The 25,611-nt window shown below is 38.6% G+C and overlaps 1 protein-coding gene across 1 annotated transcript; it reads right to left on the bottom strand.

Annotated features, from left to right (window-relative positions):
- Nucleotides 1-8,178: 8,178 nt before the first annotated feature.
- On the bottom strand, nt 8,179-24,050 carry slc35c1 (solute carrier family 35 member C1). Its single transcript, XM_057849296.1, has 2 exons — nt 23,455-24,050; nt 8,179-9,058 (listed from the first exon to the last, which is right to left on the bottom strand). The coding sequence occupies exons 1-2, from the start codon at nt 23,993-23,995 to the stop codon at nt 8,481-8,483; spliced, it is 1,119 nt and encodes a 372-aa protein (XP_057705279.1). The 5' UTR covers nt 23,996-24,050; the 3' UTR covers nt 8,179-8,480.
- Between the last annotated feature and the right edge of the window lie 1,561 nt (nt 24,051-25,611).

Raw genomic sequence — 25,611 nt, 5'->3', positions numbered from 1 at the left:
CCTCCCTATTTTCAAACTCCAATGAGTGAATACTCTTTCCCAGCACATGCGCTATGTGAACCCTGATGCATAGGCAAAGGGTGGAGAGTTCAAATGTGTAACCAGTAACGTTCTCTCACAATCAATTTGAGGAGGAAATATTAAGTGTTCAACTCGGCACGCGCAATAAGGGGGAAAAAAACAGTATATACATATACATCAATTGCATTGGTTTTGTGATTGTCTTTGTAATGTTGCAGTGATGTACAATCTGTAGTACTGAACCATTTTGCGTTGAGTATCCATAAACTTCAAATTGTGTGCTACCACATATTTTTTTTTCTTTCCAAGTTGTAGAAATTGACAAGAGCCCTTTTTATTGTTTAATTGTGCTATGTCCTGTTCAAAGTTGCAAATGAACGTGGCAGGTGTCTGCATCTTAGGCGTAAGCACTATGTTTAGCAAATCCTCTCAGTGTGTTCCTCAATGACAGCACATGTTGAGCAGTCTGCAGGAAAACTCAAGAACACCTGACCTCACATGCAAGCATGCTTTGATGCACACTTTAAGGATGGTACTGTGCACATTTATCCTTACAAACTAAAATGTTGTCATCGGTCCGAGACAATATCGACAGTTGGCCTGGGCGATGTCAAGATCAAGATCATAGATCAAATATTTTTTTGAGGCCAATCTTGGTGATCAGCCGTTACGTATTAATAACATAACCTGCTGCTGTTGGAAACTGACTAGTTTGGCAGATTTTGAACAGTCCCTCCAAAAAAAAAAAAAAAAAAAAAATGTCGATTGTTTTCAAGCCATTTAATACACTAGTTTCACAACAAATATCCTGTGCAAAATGTACCAAGCAAAGAAGCCCCAAAACATAACGGATGTTTCAAATTAGGGGCAGTGTACGTTTCTCTGACTACTGACTGTATTTAATAGAAGGGTATTTTTGACCATGTGTTTAAATCATAAAAACAGCAAGACATGAATTCCTTTTTTCAGCTGATTATTGAAGTCGAATGATTTTGTTGTTTTTTACAACATAAACAAAGACGATCATTGACAAATTTAATTAAGTCTTCCCAGATTTTTTTAAGATCAATGTAATGCCCTAAAACTGTAAAACAGTTTTTTGTCTGCATTTTAAAAAGGTGCAGTTTCTTTTACTGTTTTCTGTTGTGGCTTTTATATTCACTCGACTGCAATTCATTTAAATTAGGTAAGTGTGCTTGTTTGATAAACAATACACAATTTCTACAAAATGGGACAAGTGCAAAACATCAACAATGCATATATTTGTATATATTTGGATTAGACAAGCATATTTATCCACTCATATTAAACATCAAAGGTAGACTTTAATCATACATTTAGAATAGATACAGTGTAATGCAACTGTGTGTTGAAAACTAATGAGTTTGCTTAAAACTATAATAAAGCAAAAACAATATTTGCCTAAATTTTGGTCTGAAATCCACCAATTTATCAGCCCTTTAAAAAACATAACAAGTAAAATGTGTTGAGTGCAGGTGGTCAGCAGTTTAGCAGTCTGTTAAGTAATCATTAGACTTTAATTACCGGTTACAACTAGTCTCTGAAAGATTGAATCCCCATGAGAACATAAAAATGAGAAAACTCATCCATGATCAGAGGACTAGAAAAGTCCAACTGGGAAAAAAATATAGGGATAATGAATAATGCAACTTGCTGTGGTTGAGATTAAATTGTATGCTTGTCATGGAAACTGAAAACACATCAGCTATGTCAAACATGGCCTACTCTCCATTTAGCGACCCCTAGACTACTGAATAAAGCCTCAGCAGGCTTGCTCACATTCCTGTCTATTGTTTATTGTCTATTGCTGAAAATCACATATCACAAATCACAATATGACATTTGACAAGCATATTTTGAATGCACAAAATTATATATAAAAGATCCACAAATGTAGAGTATTCTGATTCTACTCCACACAATAGTTAAAAAAAGAGAAAAAAAACAGCAGACAATTCATCCACAGGTATGGTTTTCTATCCAAAAGAATAAAATGCACAAGGTCTCTAATTGTTTCCATGTTTGTCAAACTGACAGCTACTCGAAGTGACAATTGCTGCTTTAGCCATGGAAAAGGTAGACACAAGTCTTCGCTTCTCCAGTTAACAGACCTGCATTGAAAATATTTTCAAGTAATTCACCATCTCTGATTTTTTATTGAACTTAGAATAAAATACAAGTATTCATTTTGCCTATAGAGTGGTGGTTGCAAAATGTATTATTTCCTGCAAGATACTGTAGGGTTTTATTACATTTTCAGCAGATATCATTTGGCTCTGGCCGTACCAGGGACTGAAATGAAGTGTTATTGCCATCAAGTGTCATTATGCTGAATTACAACAGCTAAGTAGTGACCGCAAGGAAAATGTGAGGACGACACAAATTACAGTATTACTATTTTTATAATGTCCCATCCTTGATCTGCCTCGTAATACAGAGAATTAAAAAAAAAAAAAAAAAATCTCCTGCTGAACCTTCAAATGTTTTATTTTTTCATACTTGCTAAATATGACAATCCCATCAGTTGCAGGTTTTTTTTTTTTTTTTTTTTTTTTAATTTACAGTCTGTAATCTTAATTTAAAATATGTTTGATGGAACTTGAAGGAAAAAACAGTCGATTTTCCTTTTTACAGGTTCTTTAATTCTAATTCTAATTTTGACGAACAGGAGATGATGACACACAATTCAGGAGTAGGAAAGATACTGGGTAGCCAGGAGAGTCTACCGAGGTGTCTCGAGTAGAAGTCTCCCGAAATTCGATATCATACAGTTTATATTTGCGTAACAAACAGTGAAGAGAACTAGTGGGCAGCCGAGTCCCACCTCCTAGATAAGATAGTAAATAAACATCTCAGGCAGGCTTAACTTGGGAAGGTTAGAACTCCCCGCGCCAGTCAAGGATGTGAGCAGAGAATTCCTCCCCATATTAGTCTAACGAAGCACAAAGAACAAAGAAAGACTGTGTGACCATGGGAAAAGGCCATATGACTGGCCAGACATATGGCTATTTGAATAAATGGAAATATCCAAGATAGCAGACCGACATTGAATAAAAGTTGATTTTCCATCAAAATCATCAGTATGGTTGACATCAAAATTTTCGATGATAAATAATGTTGAATCAATGTTGCAAATACCGATGACACATGGCAATCACATTGAAACAACAATGTTCTTTGGTATGTCAGGCCATGGTTGGGTCAACATTGTTTTATAGTTGATGAACTAATGTCGACAAATAGTTGATGTATGATTGACCGGGAAATATGATTGAAAAATTGTTGAATTATGGATGAGCTGGAGTTTTGGTTGAAAAATAGTTGTGTTGACCGGTAAGACAGCGACTCACCTCGAACGAACTCCACTGGAAACGCCTCATTTTAGGATAGCTATATTTAAAGGTATGCTTCGCAGAGCCTTTAATAGCAGCGATGTTTTATGGTCAAGCAACCTCATTTGTCATTATTACTTGTATTTGTAACCCAGTGTTAAATTACCAAATATATATATATTTTTAAATCAATTTGTCATTTTGCAATGCACCTGAATGCACCACGCCGCAATGTACGCCATCTCTTGATCTACCCGGATCTACCCACTCATTGCAAGAGAGAGAGCGGGAATGTCAGATGAAAAAAAACAAAACAAAACAAAAAAAACTTCCAGAACAGGGGCGTTACCAAGGGGAAGGCAGGGGTGGGCAGTGCCCATCCACGGACACGCTCTGCCCACCCAAAGAAAACTGGATGTAGTACTAACGGCAGTCAGGGCACCGTGTCTGGTATCCCATTCATATAGTACTGATGTGTTCTAGGTTTTAACCTTTGCGTTGTTACCTCCTCTTTCACCTTAAAAAAAAAAAATGATGAAAAGTTGGTTTTGTTCCTAGGGGGCGCTACACACATTTACGCATATTTTGATTTTTTTTTTACATTTTATCGAAGTTTTCACCAGTGTTCACCTGGCTGTTGAGTTTCGAAGCCTTCTGAGGGGGTCAAAGTAGGGCTCAAAGCGTCGGCGGGACAAAGAATGACTGCTAGGGGGCGCAACTATTTGGAATTTGTCTTTACACGGTATCAAAGATTGCACCTGTCTTGACCTGCCTGACAATTTTGGTGCATTTTGAAGCGTTATAAGGGGGTCAAATTGAGCTCAAAGGGGCTGTGGAACAAAGAATACCTACAACAATAATAACAACAACACCGAGGAACCACAATAGGTTACCTAAAAAAAACATTGTCACCTGCATGTCCATATTGTTCAGTTATGGATGTGTTCTAAGTCAAATAAAATAAAATCAACTTTTAATTGTTTAGACCAAATAACAACAACAGTTATCTCAAGGAGAAAACAAAACATGTTTTAAGGTGCAGTAGCCCTAGGCTGGATTTCGACTTACTGCCATTGCAGATTCATGGTACATTAAGCCCCCTATTTTTAATTTGTCCATTTTACCCTGGAAACCCCAGTTTACAGATGTCGCACAACCACTTTTGTTTCAACCTAGCCATAAAAAGAAGGTAAGTAATCGTATTTTTATTCGAAATGTCTGTCATTTTTAGCACAGAATCATTAATTGATGTCTAATATCGTTAAAAAAAAAAAAAGACTTAAAAAAATTATTCACTTGCATATTTTAAACTTTTAAACAAATTTCGTCAAAATGAAAAAATTAGCTTCTGTAAATAAATCACGGATATGTACCTCGTAATTATCGATTAATTGTATTTATTTCGTTACTGTCTCATTTCCCCCAATATTTTAGATGATAATCGATCCAAACAAAGAAGAATTGAAAAAAAAAAAAAAACGTTTAAAAGGGTAAATATATGAAAATCTCTATCACTCCTTAATGCCTGCGATTTCTGGATCGAGACCCTTGTTATATTACCATGTTTCACCCATAAAATCCCCCCAAAATCCAGCTGTGGCCATTCACAACTGTGTCTTGACACTCTGTGATACATGCTACATGGAGTTTTTGGACCGAAAAGAGCACGTGATAATATCTCTAAAATCATGGCGTCTTCAATTATGCTCTCTCATGCTCTCCCCTCCAGTAAGGGTTTTGCTGTTTTTTTTTTTTTTTTTTTTAATGCCGTCCTGTTCAAAAATTTTCTTTCCCCAGAAAAATTGAGATTTTAAGCTTTCCAAAGATGTATCACATGTGAATATCAGACAATTTTTAAATTTGGCCAAGAGTGTTTTCCGCCATATACATACTATATATATATATATATACTGGACTGTCTCAGAAAATTAGAATACACAATATTCTAATTTTCTGAGACAGTCCTGTATATTGTTCTATGTAAAGGACGTCAGCCAAGGTCGGCCCCCCACATTTTTACCACGCCAAATCTGGTCCCCTTTGCAAAAAGTTTGGACACCCCTGCTTTAAATGGTGGATTAATGTACAGGACTGTCTCAGAAAATTAGAATATTGTGTATTCTAATTTTCTGAGACAGTCCAGCATATATATATATATATATATATATATATATATATATATATATATATATATACAGTGGTACCTCTACATACGATCGCTTCGACACACGAACTTTTCGACATCCGACGTAAAATTTGACTCGCCATTTGTTTCTACATCCGACGACAATGGCAGCACCGCAGACGAATGCACTGCGGATTTTCTTGTGTGACAAATCAACACAGGTTTCAGAAAAGGTTGGTACAGGTGGTGAAACAAGGAAAAAGTTGACGCTTACCTTCTAAATGAAGATGAAAATGACAGAAAAATATGAGCGTGGGGTGAAATGGCTCAACAATACATCTCCACGGTCCTCCTCCGACCATCGTTCGCCAGTCTTTATGAGTTAAGCTGACAATTCTTATTGTGGTAACATCTCCAGAGAAATCGCCAGCTTCGCCACGTTTTCATCATTTCTTTCACAACTTATTCAACACAAAACGCCTGCTGTCTGCCGCAATTAACGATGTTCTCAAGAAAGCATTGAAAGCGAAAGTAAACTCTCACCCGCTCCCCTCCCTCTTTGTCACGTCAGCCCCGCGGTGCCTTCAGGTACAGAAAAAAACGTCCGCCTTATTAGAACCCGTTTCGTTACACTATTACAGGAGAATTACCTGTATTATTATATTATTAATCCGATTTTTATTTATTTGTCTTGCTATATGTAATTGCCATTTGTAATAGTACCAGCAGTATTTTTTAAGGATTTAGTGCAGGTTTTTGGGCTGTGGAACGAATTAATGGAATTATAATGTATTCCTATGGGAAAATCCTGCTCGACATACGACCATTTCGATTTACAAACAAGGTCCTGGAACGGATTAACTTCGTATGTAGAGGTACCACTGTATATATAAATGTACTGTATATGGCTGATTATAAAAACCTACATTTAGAAAATCACTGTTCAGTGCTCATGTTCTGAATTGTTCTGATGTACATTAAAGGAAGACCACTAACTGGCGAGAGAAGTGGAGGGTGTATAAGAGATGAGAATTTTCGGGGGATACTAATGGGGAGAAAAGTCCGTGTGTCTCATTAAGGAGAGGTTTAAAGAATTTACAGTGCTGTAGTTTTTTGGTTTAAAGGAGACAAGCATTACTTGGAAGCTAAAATTAGACAGAGGTTCGAAGTGAGAGTTTTTAAAATAAATACATATAATAATAATAATATTATAGATAGATAGATAGATAGATAGATAGATAGATAGATAGATAGATAGATAGATAGATAGATAGATAGATAGATAGATAGATAGATAGATAGATAGATAGATAGATAGATAGATAGATAGATAGATAGATAGATAGATAGATAGATAGATAGATAGATAGATAGATAGATAGATATGTATATATATTTTAAGGGTGTAAAGGTACATATATTTGTATTCAACAGTTTCGGTACGGGGTGCTCGGTTTGGAACGGAGGCGTACCGAACGAGTTTCTGACATAATGTAACCCTTACTTTTCGAGGCTGTGAGTCGATCGGGTGAGTTTCTTTGTGTAGATTATATTTACTCCGTCTTCTCTACTATAATGAGGACTAACACGGTAGGACAGTATATAACCCAGAAATGTCAACGGTGCGACAACGTGGCCGTCACGAGAACGCAGTGAAACGCAGGCGTTAAAGTCAATCAGCCAATGCACACCAGTCGCAGTGCGGCCGCGTGTTAGATGCATCCCAGAAGCGGCTCTACGCGACGCATGCAAAAAGAATGGCAGAGTTTATTATACGACGCAAGAGGCGGCCCTCCTGCGTCAATACTACTAGCTAGGATTGGGAAGACCGGAAGTCACTAGTGTAAAAATACAGTGGATCCGGTTGATTTTCTAACTAATATGCAATCGTAACCCACTTTTTGAGTCCATCAGATCTCTTGAGTGGTAGATCGGGGCACAGTCGACTTGTCTTTGTTGATTCACTGCTGTCTTCTCTGCTATAATAATAACCAACACGGCCCCGTGTTCAATACAAAACCCTCCTACCACAACAAAACAAGTAGGAACTAATATTCACATAGGAACTAAAGTTATACAACATAAAATATACACTATAAATGAATACTACATCACATTTGTAAAATATAGACACATAATAAAATAAATAATAGCCCATTTAAATAAAATAAATTGAAATGAGCTAAAACACCTGTAATTAAATAATAAGAATGATACACAGATCCTGCTTAAACAATTAAATTTATTAATTTCTGTGTGGCGCTTTAACTTGAGAAAATCCACCAGTAAAGCTTTTGAAAACCGTTCATAATTGTTGTTGGATTATTATCTTTAAATACCCGCTACTTTTTGAGCAGAATTCTAGCTTTGTATAGGCCAATGTTCCTATTGTTGAAAGCGCAAAAGTGTAAAGAAATAAAACCAATATGGGGAAAAATAAATTGTGAATGTTCTAGTTTTATCTATTGGTTAGATGTCCCAAAAATATTACAACTGAGGTTTCTAAATTTACAGTGCATCCTGATGATTTCACTGTTATATGAAGGTACCTATTACGTCTGACCCAAGGGCCACATCTCGAGTTTTGCTGGTCATTGTAATGACAATTCAAAACTTCCTCCCCTATAAAAAATAGTCATACCAAAACTTTGCAGTTTCATGTTTGCCAAGGTACAGATATTGTTTTTTTTTTTTTTTTTTTTTTTTTTTCAGTTAACAGTAAATTACAAACTCATTTTTACAGAATGCTCGAACAGTAACGTCAAGGCACCATTTTAATTGCAACACATTTAAATTTGTTCACACCACTACATCACATGACTGTCTAAACCATAAACCCACAGTATAACATCCCACATTACCATACATATACATCTGCCATCATGTACTGTACTACTGTACACTAAAAATTCAGAAACAAAACATAAAGGATAAAAACATTTTGGATTTTTTTTTCACCTCAATGTGTGTGTGTGTGTGTACTATACCCCCATGTTTCCTTTCTCCCCAAATAGTTTCTCTTGAGTTGAATCATTAGGCTGCTTGGACGGCAGTATCTTCATTTCATGGCTCTTGACCCACGAGTAGGCTGAAGAACCACCAAGAACCAACATGTTACTGGTCCACCATAGATGACTTTTGCTGTGATAGTTGTAAACCACTGCTATCACAGTCTGAGTACAGGCTTTAGCAGTCCCCGAGACATTGTGCGTCAGCGGACTGGTATACTTGATCTGCAGGCCAGTGACATAACCAATGGCAAAGCCAAATGCTCCTCCAAGTGTCATCATGCTCCAAAACCACAGATCAGTGAGGTGACTATACGAGACGATGCGCTCCACCTCTCCAAACAAAATAATGAGTGGGAGAAAAAGGACGGATGCATTGATATTGTTATAGTAGGACAGTTTCCAGATATTTCCATCCACTGCAGGCATCACTTTCTTAGTGAATATGGCGTAAAGGGACACACAGGCACTGGCCATCACACCAAAGAAGACACCAGACCAGGATAGTGACCCCGCTATGCCTTCCTGGTCCACACCAAGCAAGAATCCACCTGAGAAACAAAATCACATGGAGAATGAGATCTTCAGATACTTGTTTAAATGCAAGATTTATTATGTATGAAAATGTACATACAGTATATACTGTATTTCCATTTATTCACATATATGCCATATATTTAACCAGCCATATACAGGCATGAAAATGGGTCAGGGGTTAAAAAGGTGAGAAGGGTGTGGAGGAAATATGTTCCAGTACACTGTACACCCCAACAAAATATTGAGCTCTGTCAACCCACACTGTGTTTCAGCAGGGCCGTGCAGAGACCGGTGGAGGGGCAGGTGCTCGTAGATCAAAAGGGGCACATGAACAAGTATTTAATACACCTTAAACAACATAACTTCAATTTTAACCAGCTTTAGATAGTAATTGGCTGCGACTGTGACATACTTTAATTGGGAGGGGGCAACAGTGAATAGAAATCATAACTTTCATCAACACTTTCTGGCTGTGACTCAGTCAGTCTGCCTCTTTTCTTCCTTCAACCTCTGCATCAAAATTTCCTTCCTCAACTTGTTCATCTGAGAACAAACAAACCACATCAGATGGTCACTGAGCCACCAACAGCACAGTTTTCTCAAAACTATTATCTCATTATTATCCATACTTAACAACTCTAGCACCTAATGATTAATAAAGCAATGACATAAAATCTTATAGAAAAATAACATTGTAATTGCGTTTATAATTGTATTTAATACCCGACTATCCTTGCAAACTTGTTCTTACTAGGTCTGCTATTCACCCAGCTGATGAGGTATCCACTGCCTTTAGCAGCCTCATCCAACTCCTTTTTTTATCCCTCAATCTCCTTTCCCTACGAGGCATGTCTATGTAATGAAATATAAATATTAAAATAAATAAATAAATAAATAAATAAATAAAAAAGCTTTTAGTTTTAAAGCTTTCTTAATTTCTTTCTCTCAATAACGATGGAGGTAGATTTGTGTTTTTATTATTCAATCAAAAAACAAAGTTACTTCTATCAAAAACAAAGTTACTTCTATCAAAAACAAAGTTGCTTCAATCAAAATACAGTATATACTTTTAATCCCAAAAAAGTCACCTCAATAAAAAAAATTGTTTTTGATTGCAAAAATAAATTTGAGACAAAAAAGCATTTGAAAACTATTTTTCTTGATTGAAACAAATGTTTCCTTTGAAGTAATGTTGTTTTGTGTTTGGGCCACATTTTGGCGAGGACATTTGTGTCTTTATTATTCAATCAAATAAGTTGCTTCAAACAAAAAAATATATATAAAAAGAAAAACTTTGCACATGTGTCAATCACCGTTTACCAAAGCCTGAAAGGGTTTGAGTAGACTCACTATGAAGCTTTTAATAAAGCCAAGCATTTTCTTACTACTTTATTCTTGTTTAAAAATAATTCGGTGGGGCAGTAACATGTTTAAAACTTATAATTCTTACATTTTGAAGTGCTTGAAAACCATTTATAAATGATACTTTGGTGAAAAAAGTGAAAAAACATGTCTTATATACATGTATCTTTTTTCCAATGTAAAATCTGAATAAATACATTGAACACGCACAAAAATATGGGGGGGGGGGTGCTACTTCGCGGTTTTCACTTATTGGGGCGAGTTCTGGTCCCCATTAACCGCAAAAAACGAGGGATCCCTGTATTTCTGAAAAGCTTTAAGAAGCAAGAGTCATTCCTACCACTCGTCGGGCCGGTGTTGTGCCGACACCGGCCGTCAGCTCAAGTCCCAGCCGAAAATAACGCGTCTCAGGCGAACAACGGGAGCGATACGACGCGCCCCCCTCCATCCGAGAGCAGTCGCTTAATTTGACTCAACAGTGTGTTTCTTCATTTATATTACCGCTAAATACACAAGCTTGACGCCAATTTAACGGGAGCTATTCTTTTTCATGGGAGATTTGGCTAGCTCTGGCAGTGTTCAACGCAAGCTGCAACGAATGGCAGTAACTTTTTTATATCGCAAAATGTGAAAACGATTGAAACCATTACTCGCCAAATTCAATCTGCTGGCAAATACAGGCAAGTGTGTATGCTGCGCTCTGGTCTGCCCCGGTGTGGGTAAGGCCTGCTTTTTGTTTTCGCAGTTTTGCAATCCAACCAAAGGCTCTCCGAGCACTCCATGTACACGTATGGCGTGCGCGCGTTCGGAATAATGGAACGCAGCTTGGGCCGATGATTGGTTCTCGTCAGCGAAGCGTCTAGAAGGATTTGCTGACTGTGTTCTTAAGTGCTCAGTTTGCGTACTAAATTAATCACAGGATGATAATAATAATTAAATACAACCTCCCGACCCCCACCCCCCTCCCAAAAATAATTTCTCCTCGGATCTACGCAATTCACGTAGGTCGCCCTTTTTGACTTCAAAACGGCGAATTTCGCCGAAAGGTGAGAGATTTTCATGCCTGCATATAACCTTTTCCCACACTCGCATAGTATTCTTTAACAACATTGTATTTTATCTACTCAGCGGCCATCTCCCATAGTACTTTGTGCTGCTTGAGGTCATACAAGGAGTTCTACCCTCCACAAGTTAAGCCTGATATGTCTGTTCAGTCTTATCTAAGAGGCGGCACTAGGCTGCCCACTGAGTTTCTTCACTGCTTGTTACGCAAATATAAACGATATGATATTGAAGGTCAGGACACTTCTGCTCGAGACGTATCTGTGGAATGTCCTGGTTAGCCAGCTTCTTTCCTAAATAAATGTAAACTTGGTATTTTCTTTGGTACTCCAGAATTGTGTGTCTTCAGTTCTTGTCCACTCAAGAGAATAAAAGAACCTCAGACACAGAAGTCGTTTTTGGCAGTTCTTCATACGACTACTTTTCTTCAATAACAATATTTTTTCTTAAATCAACATTAATGTACTAGTACAACTCAAAAATGATATAATTTTAGAATGTGACAGGGAGACCACATAAGACTTTTACTTCGAACATTTCACAGTTGCTTAGCAATCTGCAATGGCTCCTGGATCTTCTTCAACTCTCTTCTGACTCAGTGTTTTGCATGCTAAGCGAGTCCTTCTCACTTTCAGTAGCCGGATATACATGCAAACTTTGTTGTCATTTAGGTTGAAATCATTCCATTTAAAGATTTCTATCCAATTGTTCACATGTGACAATCATTTCAGTACATGTGTTTACAATGCCTGGCCGCCCAAAAAATCACCACCCAAAAAAAATATAAGGTGATACAATCCAATATTTTGTTGGACCTCATTTAGCTTTGATTTCAGCATGCATTCACAGTGGCATTGTTTCGATATGATTCTGCAATGTCAATGACAAGATTTATTTCCAGCCAGTGTTGTATTATGTTTACACCATGACCTTGCATTGATGATGGTACTATGGTAGAGTCGGAGCGCTACTCAAAGCCTTTTCCAGCACATCCCAAAATGGCAACAAATGAAGGTTCATTCATTCGCTGGCAGCCCTCAGACTTGCAATACATTAAAAGTCTAACTAACACCATCAATGGCAGGCAATGAGTTAAGTAGTGTCTGAACAAGCCATCATAGCAATTCCATTACATTCAAGTGAGCATGCAGTAATTAAACGTTAAAATAAAAATTAAATCGTGCTGTACACAATGACACAGCTCGGTGTCAGATTCGGTATCAGGAGCCAAAAAATCGATATCGATTCAACACAACTTGTAGACAAATATTCACACACAGATTCCTCAGTCTTTAATTATCTGATGTGTAAAATTTGGGTGAGAGGGAGTAGTCAGCGAAAACACACTCAAGAGCCATCTCAACAACATGCTGAACCTAAAAATCAAATTCTGAGCCTTGAAACTGTGAGGCAGATGTGCTAAACACGATTTTAATGCTGGCCTACATCAGCGATACAAAAGCAAATGTTTAGAATATTTTTTCAAAACAAAAGTGTCATTATAAGTTTGATGTCTAGCATTTGGGATACTCGATTGTTTCAAAGTACTAAGTCTGTTGCTACGCAGAGAAGTAGTAGTATAGTAGTGTCATTGGCCCATTAAGGTGTTTGATCTGATGTCATTTGTAATGATGAGGTGCTCATTAACCTAAGGGATCATTCTGTTTGTTACCTTCACTAGGGTGCATATTTGTGTTTGTTTAGACAAGGTGATTGCTACCTTGCATACTGTTATTATTGAGTCACAGTTTTCCGCTAATCATTGATTTATATAAGTAAGTACCAGAGAGAAATGTCACACATTACCACATGCCTGGCTGCCTACCTACTTCACCTGACTGTCTTGATAGACTGGCTGGCTGGCTGGTTGGCAAACTGATTTGCAGACAGACTACTTGATTTACAGACTGACTGTCTAGTTTTCTCATGTATGATTTTGTTTCAGCTGGTACAGTTGTGGTCAAAAGTTTACATACACTTGTGAAGAACATAATGTCATGGCTCTCTTGAGTTTCCAGTTATTTCTACAACTCTGATTTTTCTCCGATAGAGTGATTGGAAAAGATACTTCTTTGTCACAAAAAACATTCATGAAGTTTGGTTCTTTTATGACTTTATTATGGGTTAACAGAAAAAGTGATCAAATCTGCTGGGTCAAAAATATACATACATGGATCTGAAAAAGCGAATCATTGACTTGAACAAGTCAGGAAAGTCACTTGGAGCCATTTCAAAGCAGCTGCAGGTCCCAAGAGCAACAGTGCAAACAATTGTAAGTATAAAGTGCATGGCACTGTTTTGTCACTGCCACGATCAGGAAGAAAACACAAGCTATCACCTGCTGCTGAGAGAAAATTGGTCAAGGGTGAAGATTCAACCGAGAATCACCAAAAAGCAGATCTGCCAAGAATTAGAATAGAAGCAGCTGGAACACAGGTGTCAGTGTCCACAGTCAAGCGTGTTTTGCATCTCCATGGACTGAGAGGCTGCCGTGCAAGAAGGAAGCCCTTGCTCCAAAAGCGGCACCTTAAGGCTCGACTGAAGTTTGCTGCTGATCACATGGACAAAGATAAGACCTTCTGGAGGAAGATTCTGTGGTCAGACGAAACAAAAATCGAGCTGTTTGGCCACAATGCCCAGCAAGGCCTTTAACCCCAAGTACACCATGCCTACCGTCAAGCACGGTGGTGGTAGTATTATGCTGTGGGGCTGTTTTGCTGCCAATGGAATTGGTGCTTTACAGAGAGTAAATGGGATAGTGAAGAAGGAGGATTACCTTCAAATTCTTCAAGATAACCTAACGTCATCAGCCCGAAGATTGGGTCTTGGGCGCAGTTGGGTGTTCCAACAGGACAATGACCCCAAACACACATCAAAAGTGGTAATGGAATGGCTAAATCAGGCTAGAATTAGAGTTTTTGCATGGCCTTCCCAAAGTCCTGACTTAAACCCCATTGAGACTGTGACTCTATTAAGAGTGACAGTGCAAGATGGCGCCCCTGTGTTTGGCTGGCCGTCTCACTCTGCTCGATGTATTGTTATTTTGCCTGTATTTACTACTTGTTATACGGACAGTGTCACCGCTGCACATGTACGATCGCCTGACACTTTTAAATATACGTGACACGTTGGAAAAGTTGCCGTATGGTGGCTATAGTCACTCAAAGTCACCGCCGCCTTTTTTGGCGTTTTTACCACCACATCTACGGCGTCTTCCTTGTTGGTTGCCTCGTACCTACCGCCGCCGGAGACGTGGAAAGCGGGGAGGAATTGCAGTCAAATTAAAAGCCTACCTGGCGTCCTATCGCTGCGATCGCTATCATCCACCGGCTAGACCCCTGACTGCCTTCAAGGGATATGATCTACGGAGTTCCTTGGAGTTCCGTTATCGGTGGCTTCGGCTGACTAACCGGGACGTCGGGACGCTACTTCCGCATTGTCGGCCGGTGAGGCTTTCCCTGCGTGGCTCTGTGCCGGGGAACCTTCGCCCGCTCCGCGGCTTCACCCCCACAGCTGAGCACTCCCTGGTTCACTCAGCGCTAATTAACACAAGGTCCCTTACGAATAAGACGTTTATTTTGAACGACTTCTTTTCGACACATCATTTGGATTTCCTTTTTCTAACGGAGACCTGGCTGAAACCAGGTGAATGCAGCGCCTTTTCGGAGCTCCTCCCATCTGGCTGCTGTTTTTTCAGCACCCCGCGAGCGTCTGGCCGTGGTGGCGGCCTGGCTGCTGTATTCAAGGACAAGTTCAAATGTAGGACCATAACTGCTCATAATTATTCAAGTTTTGAACTGCAGTTATTCTCTATCGGGCTTTCTCCCCCATTGCTTTGTGCCACTATTTATCGGCCCCCTGGTTTTAACAAGGATTTTATCCAGGAGTTCTCTGAGTTTTTATCAGACTTTATTCCAACATTTGGCAGGGTTTTAATTTGCGGGGATTTTAACATTCACGTCTGCTGCTCTGCAAATCAGCTGGCGAATGAGTTTAAAGGACTTCTGGACTCATTTGGCCTCACCCAGTCTGTGAATGCACCAACTCATGAGCATGGTCACACTTTGGATCTGGTGATTTCGCTTGGACTTTCAGTCTCCATCAGAGAAATAGTGGATACTGCCATCTCGGACCACCTTCCCATCATTTTTGACTTTGCTGCCCCTTTGTCTGCAGAAAAGCAAATTTCTCCAGCTTGTTACCGCCGGCGCATCACTCCATCCACAGCAGGAGAGTTTGTGACTGCATTTGGAGACCTACAGCAGCATCCTGACGCCGTTCTGCCTTCTCCTGTCTGCTCAGACAGTCTTCTCTCCATTTTTTGTTCCACCTGCACTGCTGTTTTGGACTCCATTGCCCCTCTACGGCAAAAAAGTTCCAAACCCAAAGCCACTCCATGGTTTAATGACTATACCCGCCTGCTCAGGCAAAAATGCAGGCGGGCTGAACGTCAATGGAAAAAGGACAAACTCCATGTTTCTTTGGAATTGCTGAGGGACACCTTGGCTGCCTATCAGGAGGCCCTAAAACAGGCCAAGTCGAATTATTTATCTTCTATTATAAATAACAGCTCCAGCCATCCAAGACTGCTTTTTAACACAATTGACTCTGTTTTAAACCCGCACCCCACTGTCTTAACTGATGTGTCAGGTGCCACTTGTGAGGAGTTTCTCGCTTTCTTTCAAAACAAAGTCTCTTCGGTTAGGCAAAATGTCTGCAATTCGGGTATCTCATCAGATAATCTACATCCTCCAGAACTGCTCACTGTTTTTGAACAATTTGATCTCCTTTCATTGTCATCTCTATCTGAAATAGTTAGTGGCATGAAACCCACTAACTGTCCGTTAGATATAATTCCAGCTGGCCTTCTAAAGGAAGTCTTTAGTTGCCTCGGACCAAGTCTGCTGGCTCTTATAAATAACTCTCTCAGTACCGGTTCTGTCCCAGCTGCCTTCAAACAGGCTGTAGTCAGACCCCTTCTTAAAAAACCCCATCTCGACTCCTCCGTGCTGTCCAATTTTAGACCCGTCTCCCACTTGTCTTTCCTTTCTAAAGTTTTAGAAAAAGTTGTTTTTATTCAATTGCAAACATTTCTAGAGACAAACTCCATCCTTGACAAGTTTCAATCAGGCTTCAGGTCCAGACATAGCACTGAGTCAGCACTGTTAAAAGTGCACAACGACATTTCCCTTTCTGTAGATAATGGAAACCCAGCAATCCTTGTTTTACTAGATCTCACAGCAGCATTTGATACAGTCGACCACACAGTCCTTGTATCTCGTCTAGAACACTTTATAGGTATCCATGGTAAAGCTCTACAGTGGTTTAAATCGTACCTGGAACATAGGACCTTCTCAGTAATGGTTGGGGAATTTTCCTCCTCACAAACCTCTCTGTCTTGTGGGGTGCCACAAGGCTCCATTTTAGGGCCTGTTCTCTTTGCACTTTATCTCCTACCTTTAGGATCAGTTATAAAAAAACATAATATCTCTTTTCATTTTTATGCTGATGACCTGCAGCTGTATCTCCCCCTGAGACCCAACGAACAAACTGCTCTCACTAAATTAATGGAGTGCATATCCGATGTGAAGCAGTGGCTCGCGCAAAACTTTTTACATCTTAACGAAAGCAAAACTGAATATATTACTTTTGGCACACCTTCTATGTTAAATGCCCTTGAGCCCAACCCTGGCACTCTGGCTCCCTTTTCTAAAACACATGTTAAAAATCTCGGAGTGATATTCGATTGCAGGCTCAACTTTGAAAAACAGATTAGTTCTGTTGTAAGAGCAAGTTTTTTCCAGCTCCGTCTCTTGGCCAAAGTGAAGCCTTTTCTTACTCGCCACAACTTGGAAAAAGCAATTCACGCTTTTATAAGCTCGAGGCTGGATTACTGCAACGCACTTTATGTTGGTCTTCCCAAGTCCTCAGTTTCTCGTCTCCAACTTGTTCAAAATGCTGCTGCTCAATTTTTAACAGATACACCTAGACGTGAACATATTACCCCCGTGCTATCATCGCTCCACTGGCTTCCAGTCCATTTTAGAATTGATTTTAAACTTTTACTGTTTGTTTTTAATTCTATTAATGGCCAGGCTCCTTCTTACTTATCAGAAATTTTAACCATCCGTAACTCTGGCAGGACTCTTCGCTCTACCGGCCAACTTCATTTGCAAGTCCCAAGGTCCAAACTCAAACAGTGGGGAGACCGATCTTTTGCGGTTGCTGCACCCAGGTTATGGAATAGTCTTCCCCCGGAGATCCGCACCACTACAAATTTGGGCCTTTTTAAATCTCGTTTAAAGACACACCTTTTTAGACTCGCCTTTCCCCAAGATTAGTTTAGCCTGGTTTTATTTCCTTAGGGTTTTTAATGTTTTCGGATTTTATCTGTTTTATTGTTTTGTTTGCTGTCTGACTAATCGTGATGCGATGTTTCGTTTCTTTTTTTCTTTTCTTTTCTTCCTAATGTCATTGTATAATACTTTCCTGCCTTTTATTTACTATGTGCCATGTTTGTCTTTGTTGTAAAGCACTTTGGGGACCTTTCGGGTTTTGTAAAGGGCTATATAAATAAATTTGATTTGATTTGATTTGAGAACTTGTGGACAATGCTGAAAAACAAGTCCATGTCAGAAAGCCATCAAATTTAACTGAACTGCACCAATTCTGTCAAGAGGAGTGGTCAAAGATTCAACCAGAAGCTTGCCAGAAGCTTGTGGATGGCTACCAAAAGCGCCTAATTGAAGTGAAAATGACCAAGGGACATGTTACCAAATATTAGCACTGCTGTATGTATATTTTTGACCCAGCAGATTTGATCACTTTTTTCTGTTCACCCATAATAAAGTCATAAAAGAATCAAACTTCATGAATGTTTTTTGTGACAAAGAAGTATCTGTTCCAATCACTCTATCCGAGAAAAATCAGAGTTGTAGAAATAACTGGAAACTCAAGAGAGCCATGACATTATGTTCTTCACAAGTGTATGTAAACTTTTGACCACAACTGTATATGCACTTGCTTCTTTAATTATTGTTTTAATTAAGAACAGAGCTGGAGTTTGGTGGATAAATAACATGCTGTTAATCCCAAGAGATAGTTCTGTGTGTATTAACAGAGTTCAATTCTGTGGCACTCAGTTCTAATGAAGAAAAAAAGTTTCAATGGAAATATTTCTGAATTATTTATTTGTCATTATTTTTATTTTCCCATGATATCATAAACAATATCGGAAAATTGAAAATAATCAGGATTTTCTTGTGAGGCAAACTCAAACAGCTCTAAAGTGTGGTATTATTTCTCAACACTGGGATGAAATACTCTGTATGTTCCCTCCATATGATGCAATTAGCTGTTTACTCATTGGCTGCCATTGACGGAAACAGACGAACTATTGGTGGCATCGTTAGGCCAAAGCCCCCTAAAATATTCTGAAGCCCCACTAAATAATTTGGTGTTTTATTGAATTAAAAAAAAAAAAAAAAAAAAAGTGCTGCCATATTCACTATGAAGATGGCAGAATATTAGTTTAAGTCAGTATTTCTCAAATAGTGGGGCGGGCCCCCCTTGGGGGGGCAGAGTGATGCCAGGGGTGGCGCATGTGACCTCGGGGAACATAGAACATATTTTTTGCCATACCAGAATAATGTATCATTTTCCGAGTGTGCGCAGTATTTTTTAACAAAACAAGAGCACACAGCAAAGAGCACCGGAGAAATGAAGCGTTAAGACGAGGAAATATGACTAAGCGTATGTAGCGTTTGTCTTTTAATACAGTGGGAGATGAGAAAAGAACAGTCTGGAAGCCACATCAAATAAGATGTCACTTATAAACATTAGACCTCACTCACATTGATAAGCCACTTGATATTTTTTCAGCCAAGACGTGCCGAATATTGCCAACAATCATCCCGCTTTGTTTTGCAGTGTTACATCAGTAAACAAGCGAGCGCTGTTAGCATCATAAAAGGTGGCATACCAAGTTGCTCAGTGCAAAATAGCTAAAATAAAAATTGTCTCACTGTCCAATGACACTGTTGTTTTTGTTTGATTTTTTTTTTTTTTTCGGTCAACGGTTATTTGAATTTATTATTATTTATTGATTGATTTTATCCATTTTTTTTTTCAGTATAAAATAGTCTAAAAATGTACAGTCAATTTATTTTTACAGATTGGATGTGTCTTTTCTACATTTTATTGTAAGTTGAGCTGTATAGTTTTTTTTTATAATATTAAAAAGGACACAATGTTATGCAGTGTACTTATAATAGTAATTTGTAGACAAAGGATACAATTTACAGTGGCGGCAGAGAGTTGGGGGGGCGCAAAACATTTACGTCTTCCTGGGGGGGCGTAACAGAAAATAATTGAGAAACACTGGTTTAAGTCAATAATCATATAAACCTGTCATTATTTACGTAAACATGATCATAAATCTGTCAGTTTTCCCTAACTTCATAGAGTAAGGTGGAGAGCCCCTTCAGTACGCCACTATCCAATCCATTCCACTTGTTTATTAAAGAACGCACACATCTCTGAAAATCCAGTCCAGGTTTTCGATGTGACCTGCAGCATGTGTGTGTGGACATCTGACACACATAGAATAGATGAATAGATGGGTAAAGGATGGACATAAGGTTTTTCAAGAAAGTGAGTATTTATCATTGTTGTTAGTAACAGTTAGTTGGCTCCAGCCCCAAGCTAACAGCAGAAAGTCCCATGTGATTAATAAACCAAATGCTCCATGTTTGACAAATAAAAACCTGGCGTGCACACTACAGAAAATCTCTGCACACGTCTTATATTTGTAGTTTTGCAGTCAAAGGTTGCATCCCAGCTATAAAATAACGTTGCTACTTAGCTGCTGTGAGCTAGTTAGTCTGAAATGCATTGTGAAGGTCCTAGTAGAGTTAAGTGTGCACTCTTTTTAACCACTATTTTTGGGGTGACTTCCTTCTGGAGCAGCAGCTGTGTTTCTCACTTTACGCATAGATGAGTACAGGAGCTGAGATTATTCACGTATGATTATCATCAGCCGATAGTCATAATAATACACTAATAATAATCATCCCACCACCTTTACTGACCTGTAAGAGTCAGAGCAGAGGAGCAAAGAGGGTGACGGGATACATCTCTATTTAAAAGAGGAGTTGGAGAGTAATGATTTGAAAGTGGAGAAAGCTAAGAATAATATATTAGCATACATACACCCCCACACCCACCCCCCTACACACATATACAGTACAAGCCAAAAGTTTGGACACACCTAGTCATTTGTGCGTTTTCTTTATTTTCATGACTATTTACATTGTAAATGGTCACTGAAGGTAATAAAATTATGAAGCACTTAGTATGTCAGTAAGTACTTATGTACTTAGCAAAAAAAAGGTGAAATAACTAAAAATGTGTAATATTCTAGTACCTTCAAAGTAGAACCCTTTGCTCTGACCACTTTTTTTTTGCACACTGTTGCCATTCTCTTTATGAGCTTCAAGGAGTCACCTAAAATGTTTGTTCACGTCACAGTTATGCCTTTTCGGGGTTAATTAGTGGAATTTATTGGTTTATCAATGGGACTTGTGTTGTATTGGGTGAGGCGTGTCCAAAGTTTTGGCTTGTACTGTATTTATGCATAATGTTTGGCTATGTTTGTGTGTGTGTGTGTGTGTGTGGGGGGGGTTTAAAGCAAATTAGCCTGACCCAGAAATTACTTAAATTCAAGCAATTAGTAGTATTTTTCTGGGTTTGAAATTACATCATCTTTGTTACATAAGGCCCCAAAATGTTATCTGTGCGACTCACAAATATTAGGGAACAAAAAATGACTGTGTTGTGAGTGAAAGTCATTGTATTAGCCTGTATGATTTTATATATATTATATATATATATGGCGGAAAACACTGGGTGACTTGAAGTTCCGCTCTGACACCCCCAATTTGGCCAAATTTCAAAATTGTCTGATATGCATGTGTGATACATAATTGGAAAGCTTAAAATCTCAATTTTCTTTGGGAAGAAAAAACGTCAACAGGAGGGCATTTTTAAAAAGAAAAAAAAATTAAACAGCAAAACCCTAACTGGAGGGGACAGCATGAGAGACCATAATTAAAGACGCCATGAGTTTAACAAGATATCGTGTACTTACCTGTTTTCGAACCAAAAACTCCATGTAGCATGTATCACCAAGTGTCAAGACACAGCTGTGAATGGCCACGGCCGGATTTTGGAGGGATTTTATGGGTGAAACATGGCAATATAACATGGGTCACGATGCACAAAATCGCAGACATCAAGGAGTGGTCGATATTTTTATTTTCAAATATTTACCCTTTTAAAAGTTTTATTCTTTTTTCAATTTTTCTTTGTTTGGATTTATAAATTTTTCATCTAAAATATCGGGGAAAATGTGACAGTAACAAAAATTTTACAATTAGGCGATGGTTATGAGGTAGTTATCCGTGACTAGTTTACAGACACTATTTTTTTTTATGACGTAATTTGTTATAAGTTTTAAATATGCCAATGAATAATTTTTTAAGTTGTTTTTTTAAACAAAATATTAGACATCAATTAATGATTCTAAGATAAAAATTACAGACATTTCGAATAATAAATATAATTACTTACCTTCTTTTTATGGCTTGGTTGAAACAAAAGCGGTTGCGTGAAGTCTGTAAACGGGGGTCTCCAGGGTAAAACGGACAAATTATAAAACAGTTCGGGGGCTTAATGCGCCATGAATCTGCTATTGCAGCATATAGACATATTGTTCTATCAAACACAAGTTCTTTTGGTTTAAAATACAATATGCCATATTTTTCTGTAAATTATTGTTGGAATGGAAAGATAAGACGCAAGACGGATAGATACATTTAACATACGGTACATAAGTACTGTATTTGTTTATTACAACAATAAATCAACAAGATAGCATTAACATTATTAACATTCTCTTAAAGCGATCCATGGATAGAAAGACTTCTAGTTCTTAAAAGATAAATGTTAGTACAAGTTATAGAAATTTTATATCAAAACCCCTCTTAATGTTTTCGTTTTATTAAAATTTGTAAAATTTTCAATCAAAAAATAAACTAGTAGCTCGCCATTGTTGATGTCAATAATTACACCATGCTCACTCATGGTACTAACCCATAAAATCAGTTTGACCCAAACGCCAGCAGAGGGCGCCAAACACCAAAAAACAAGTAACAAGCGGACATTACACTGTACTGTCATTTTAGTCTGTTTGAGCGGGGTATGTGCGTTAATTGCGTCAAATATTTTAACGTGATTAATCAAAAACATTAATTACCGCCTGTTAACGCAATAATTTTGACAGCCCTAATATATATATATATATATATATATACATTTCGGCCTTCCTGTGTGGAGTTTGCATGTTCTCCCCGTGCCTGCGTGGGTTTCCTCCGGGAACTCCGGTTTCCTCCCACATCCCAAAAACATGCATGGTAGGCTGATTGAACACTCTAAATTGTCCGTAGGTATGAGTGTGTGCGTGAATGGTTGTATGTCTCCTTGTGCCCTGCGATTGGCTGGCAACCAGTTCAGAGTGTCCCCTGCCTACTGCCCATAGTTAGCTGGGATAAGCTCCAGCATCTCCGCGACCCTCGTGAGGAGAAGCGGCATGGGAAATGAATGAATGAATGAATGAATATATATATATATATATATATATAAGTTATCAGTCTTTGTTAGCCTTTGTGAAGTTTTGTGCTTGTACGCTACATTCACTTAAATCCTATGTAACTCCTGGGGGCTAAGCCTCCTCTGTTCTTAAAACCTAGTGACGCCCCTGCGAACCAGGGTCATTTAAAAAATGAACTGTTACTGCACAAGAACAACCAGAGTGGCGAATTGACAGGTCTTTAGAATAGAATAGAATAGAATAGAATAGAATAGAATAGAATAGAATAGAATAGAATAGAATAGAATAGAATAGAATAGAATAGATGCACCCACTTACCTATAATGATCCCACAGCATAACATGGCTTTGAAAGAAGTGGTCTGTTTCAGGATGATATATGACAGAAAAACATTAAAGACAGTGCTGAGCGAACGTCCCACGGTGTAGAAGGCCACTCCAACTTCTTTCAGGCATAGATTGTTGAAGGATATCATGCCAATAAAGACCACTGAAAGAGGCAGAACTTCACGGGACGTCTTCAAATCAAATTTGACTGACGGGAAGTCAATCAATTGTGGGAACGCTGCAGAAAACAGCTGCATCAGCCAGCACAACCCCACTGTCACAAGACATTGGTAGAAAGTCACAAACAGTGGCGCGTTCAGGTCGCCGTTGTCCAGCAAGTAATTATTTAAGAACACCATTGTTATGGAGACGAACCAGTACAGCACTACTACAGCTGCTATCTTTGCAGCCCGCAGAATAAAGGTTTCTCCGATCCCATCTCGGTCAACCATTTCAACACCAGCCATCCTCAAAATACTGGACCTTTTCAGCTGGGTCCTGTTCATCATTGAAAATGAAGTCTGGCCGCTCATTTAAATGAAACAAAAAGTAGTTTGCGACTATTAGACTCAGAAGTGGCAACAGGAACGTCACTGTCGGTTTGAAAGCAAAATAAAACCCTCATTTTTGTAATATGTCATTTATGTAAAATGATCTGCACAATATTCTACAAAAATAAGGATTAAAAAAAACTTTTAAACACCACGCCTTTTATTCGAAAGGCCATTCTACGGTAAATGCAAAGCATTTATTTCCACACTTTTATCTTGAAAGGTAATATTGTATTGCAAGCGGAAGTCAAACAAACCTTTTGACTTCCTTGTTTGAGCTTGCTTTCACACGTCGTAGTTGTACGACTTGGGTCTGTTGAGGGAGTGACGTCACAGCATCCAAATACATTAAACCAGAAGGACACGTTATTCATGCACTCCTTATAAGCCATGTAACTATAAGCCATGTGACTATTTGGAATGATACTCCACGCCACGGCTATGTTTTCTTGACGCAATACAAATATGACTTTTAAATATATGAGGTTCAAATTTTATTTAATTCTTACAGATTTAAGGTTTAAAACGACGTAAGAAAATGATTCCCCCAGCTGTCAGGAGTGTCCTCCGTTTAATGTCCTTTCTTCTCAGGTGGGGTGCTCCAAGTTGCGCACGCAGTGCTGTCCGAATTGAGACGGACACAGCTATGGTGTCCTTCCTTCGAACTAATCAATTTTCGAACTGTATAAACGGCGGGTTTATGCGTAACTACAAACGAATTCCACCCTCGCTTCATGCAGTTTTGAAATTGTAAACAGGTATTCTTTTTGTCGCAGTTAGATTATGACATGGTAATTAGGTTACAAGAACGAATTAATTTTTCTTTTGAGATTTAAAAAAAAAATCTTGTTTGCTCTCTTTTTTTTTCTTCTCCTTTTACAGTATTTTTAACCAGGTAGTGTTGTTGATGTTGTGAATCCTATCTAATTTGCCTGTAGAACACAAGATGGCAGCAAAGTATTTATTTCCCTCCCCCCACGTCGCCTTCATGCCCATCCTTGATCTGATCGTTATGGCGGAAAGCACTAAGGTGACTTGAAGTTCTGCTCTGAGACCCCCAATTTGGCCAAATTTCAAAATTGTCCTATTTGCATGTGTGATAGCTACATAATTGCAATGCTTAAAATCTCAATTTTCTGGGGGAAGAAAAATATTGAACAGGAGAGCATTAAAAAAAAAAAAAAAAAAAAAACAGCAAAACCCTAACTGAAGGTGAGAGCACACGAGAGCAGAATTAAAAATGCCTCGATTTCAACAATATATTATTGTTGCCTGGCTCTGCCAGACTGTTCTCCCTGTATTTTTCAAACACTGAGAGTATAGTCTGGGAACCAGCCCATTAACGGCCTCTCGAGCAGGTACAAAATCAATTGACAAATCAGATTGGTTTATTTGCATGACGTGTTCTTAACGAGCAACGTCACTCTTGCGCGTTGAAAGTCGTCTCCACAACAACACAGATGGTGAACGGGAGAGCCGAGAATATGTTTCAATCCACGGTAAAATCAGTTTTAAATGACCAAAAACACATCGACACGAGTCATTGATAACAGTCTGTCTCGCGCTAGCCATGTTGAACTCCGCTCTCTTCGTATGTT

The sequence above is a fragment of the Corythoichthys intestinalis genome, chromosome 1, assembly GCF_030265065.1.
Source record: "Corythoichthys intestinalis isolate RoL2023-P3 chromosome 1, ASM3026506v1, whole genome shotgun sequence".
Lineage (NCBI taxonomy): Eukaryota > Metazoa > Chordata > Actinopteri > Syngnathiformes > Syngnathidae > Corythoichthys > Corythoichthys intestinalis.
The sequence above is the reverse complement of the archived record's forward strand: the minus strand, read 5'-3'. Positions and strand labels throughout refer to the sequence as shown.

What these genes read in the sequence shown, in the direction of transcription:
- slc35c1 (XM_057849296.1), bottom strand. Translation starts at nt 23,995, where the DNA reads ATGAGCGGCCAGACTTCATTTTCAATGATGAACAGGACCCAGCTGAAA. An exon ending in ATGCTGTGGGATCATTATAG is followed by an intron (nt 9,059 to 23,454) that starts GTAAGTGGGTGC and finishes TTTGTTTCTCAG; the next exon opens with GTGGATTCTTGCTTGGTGTG.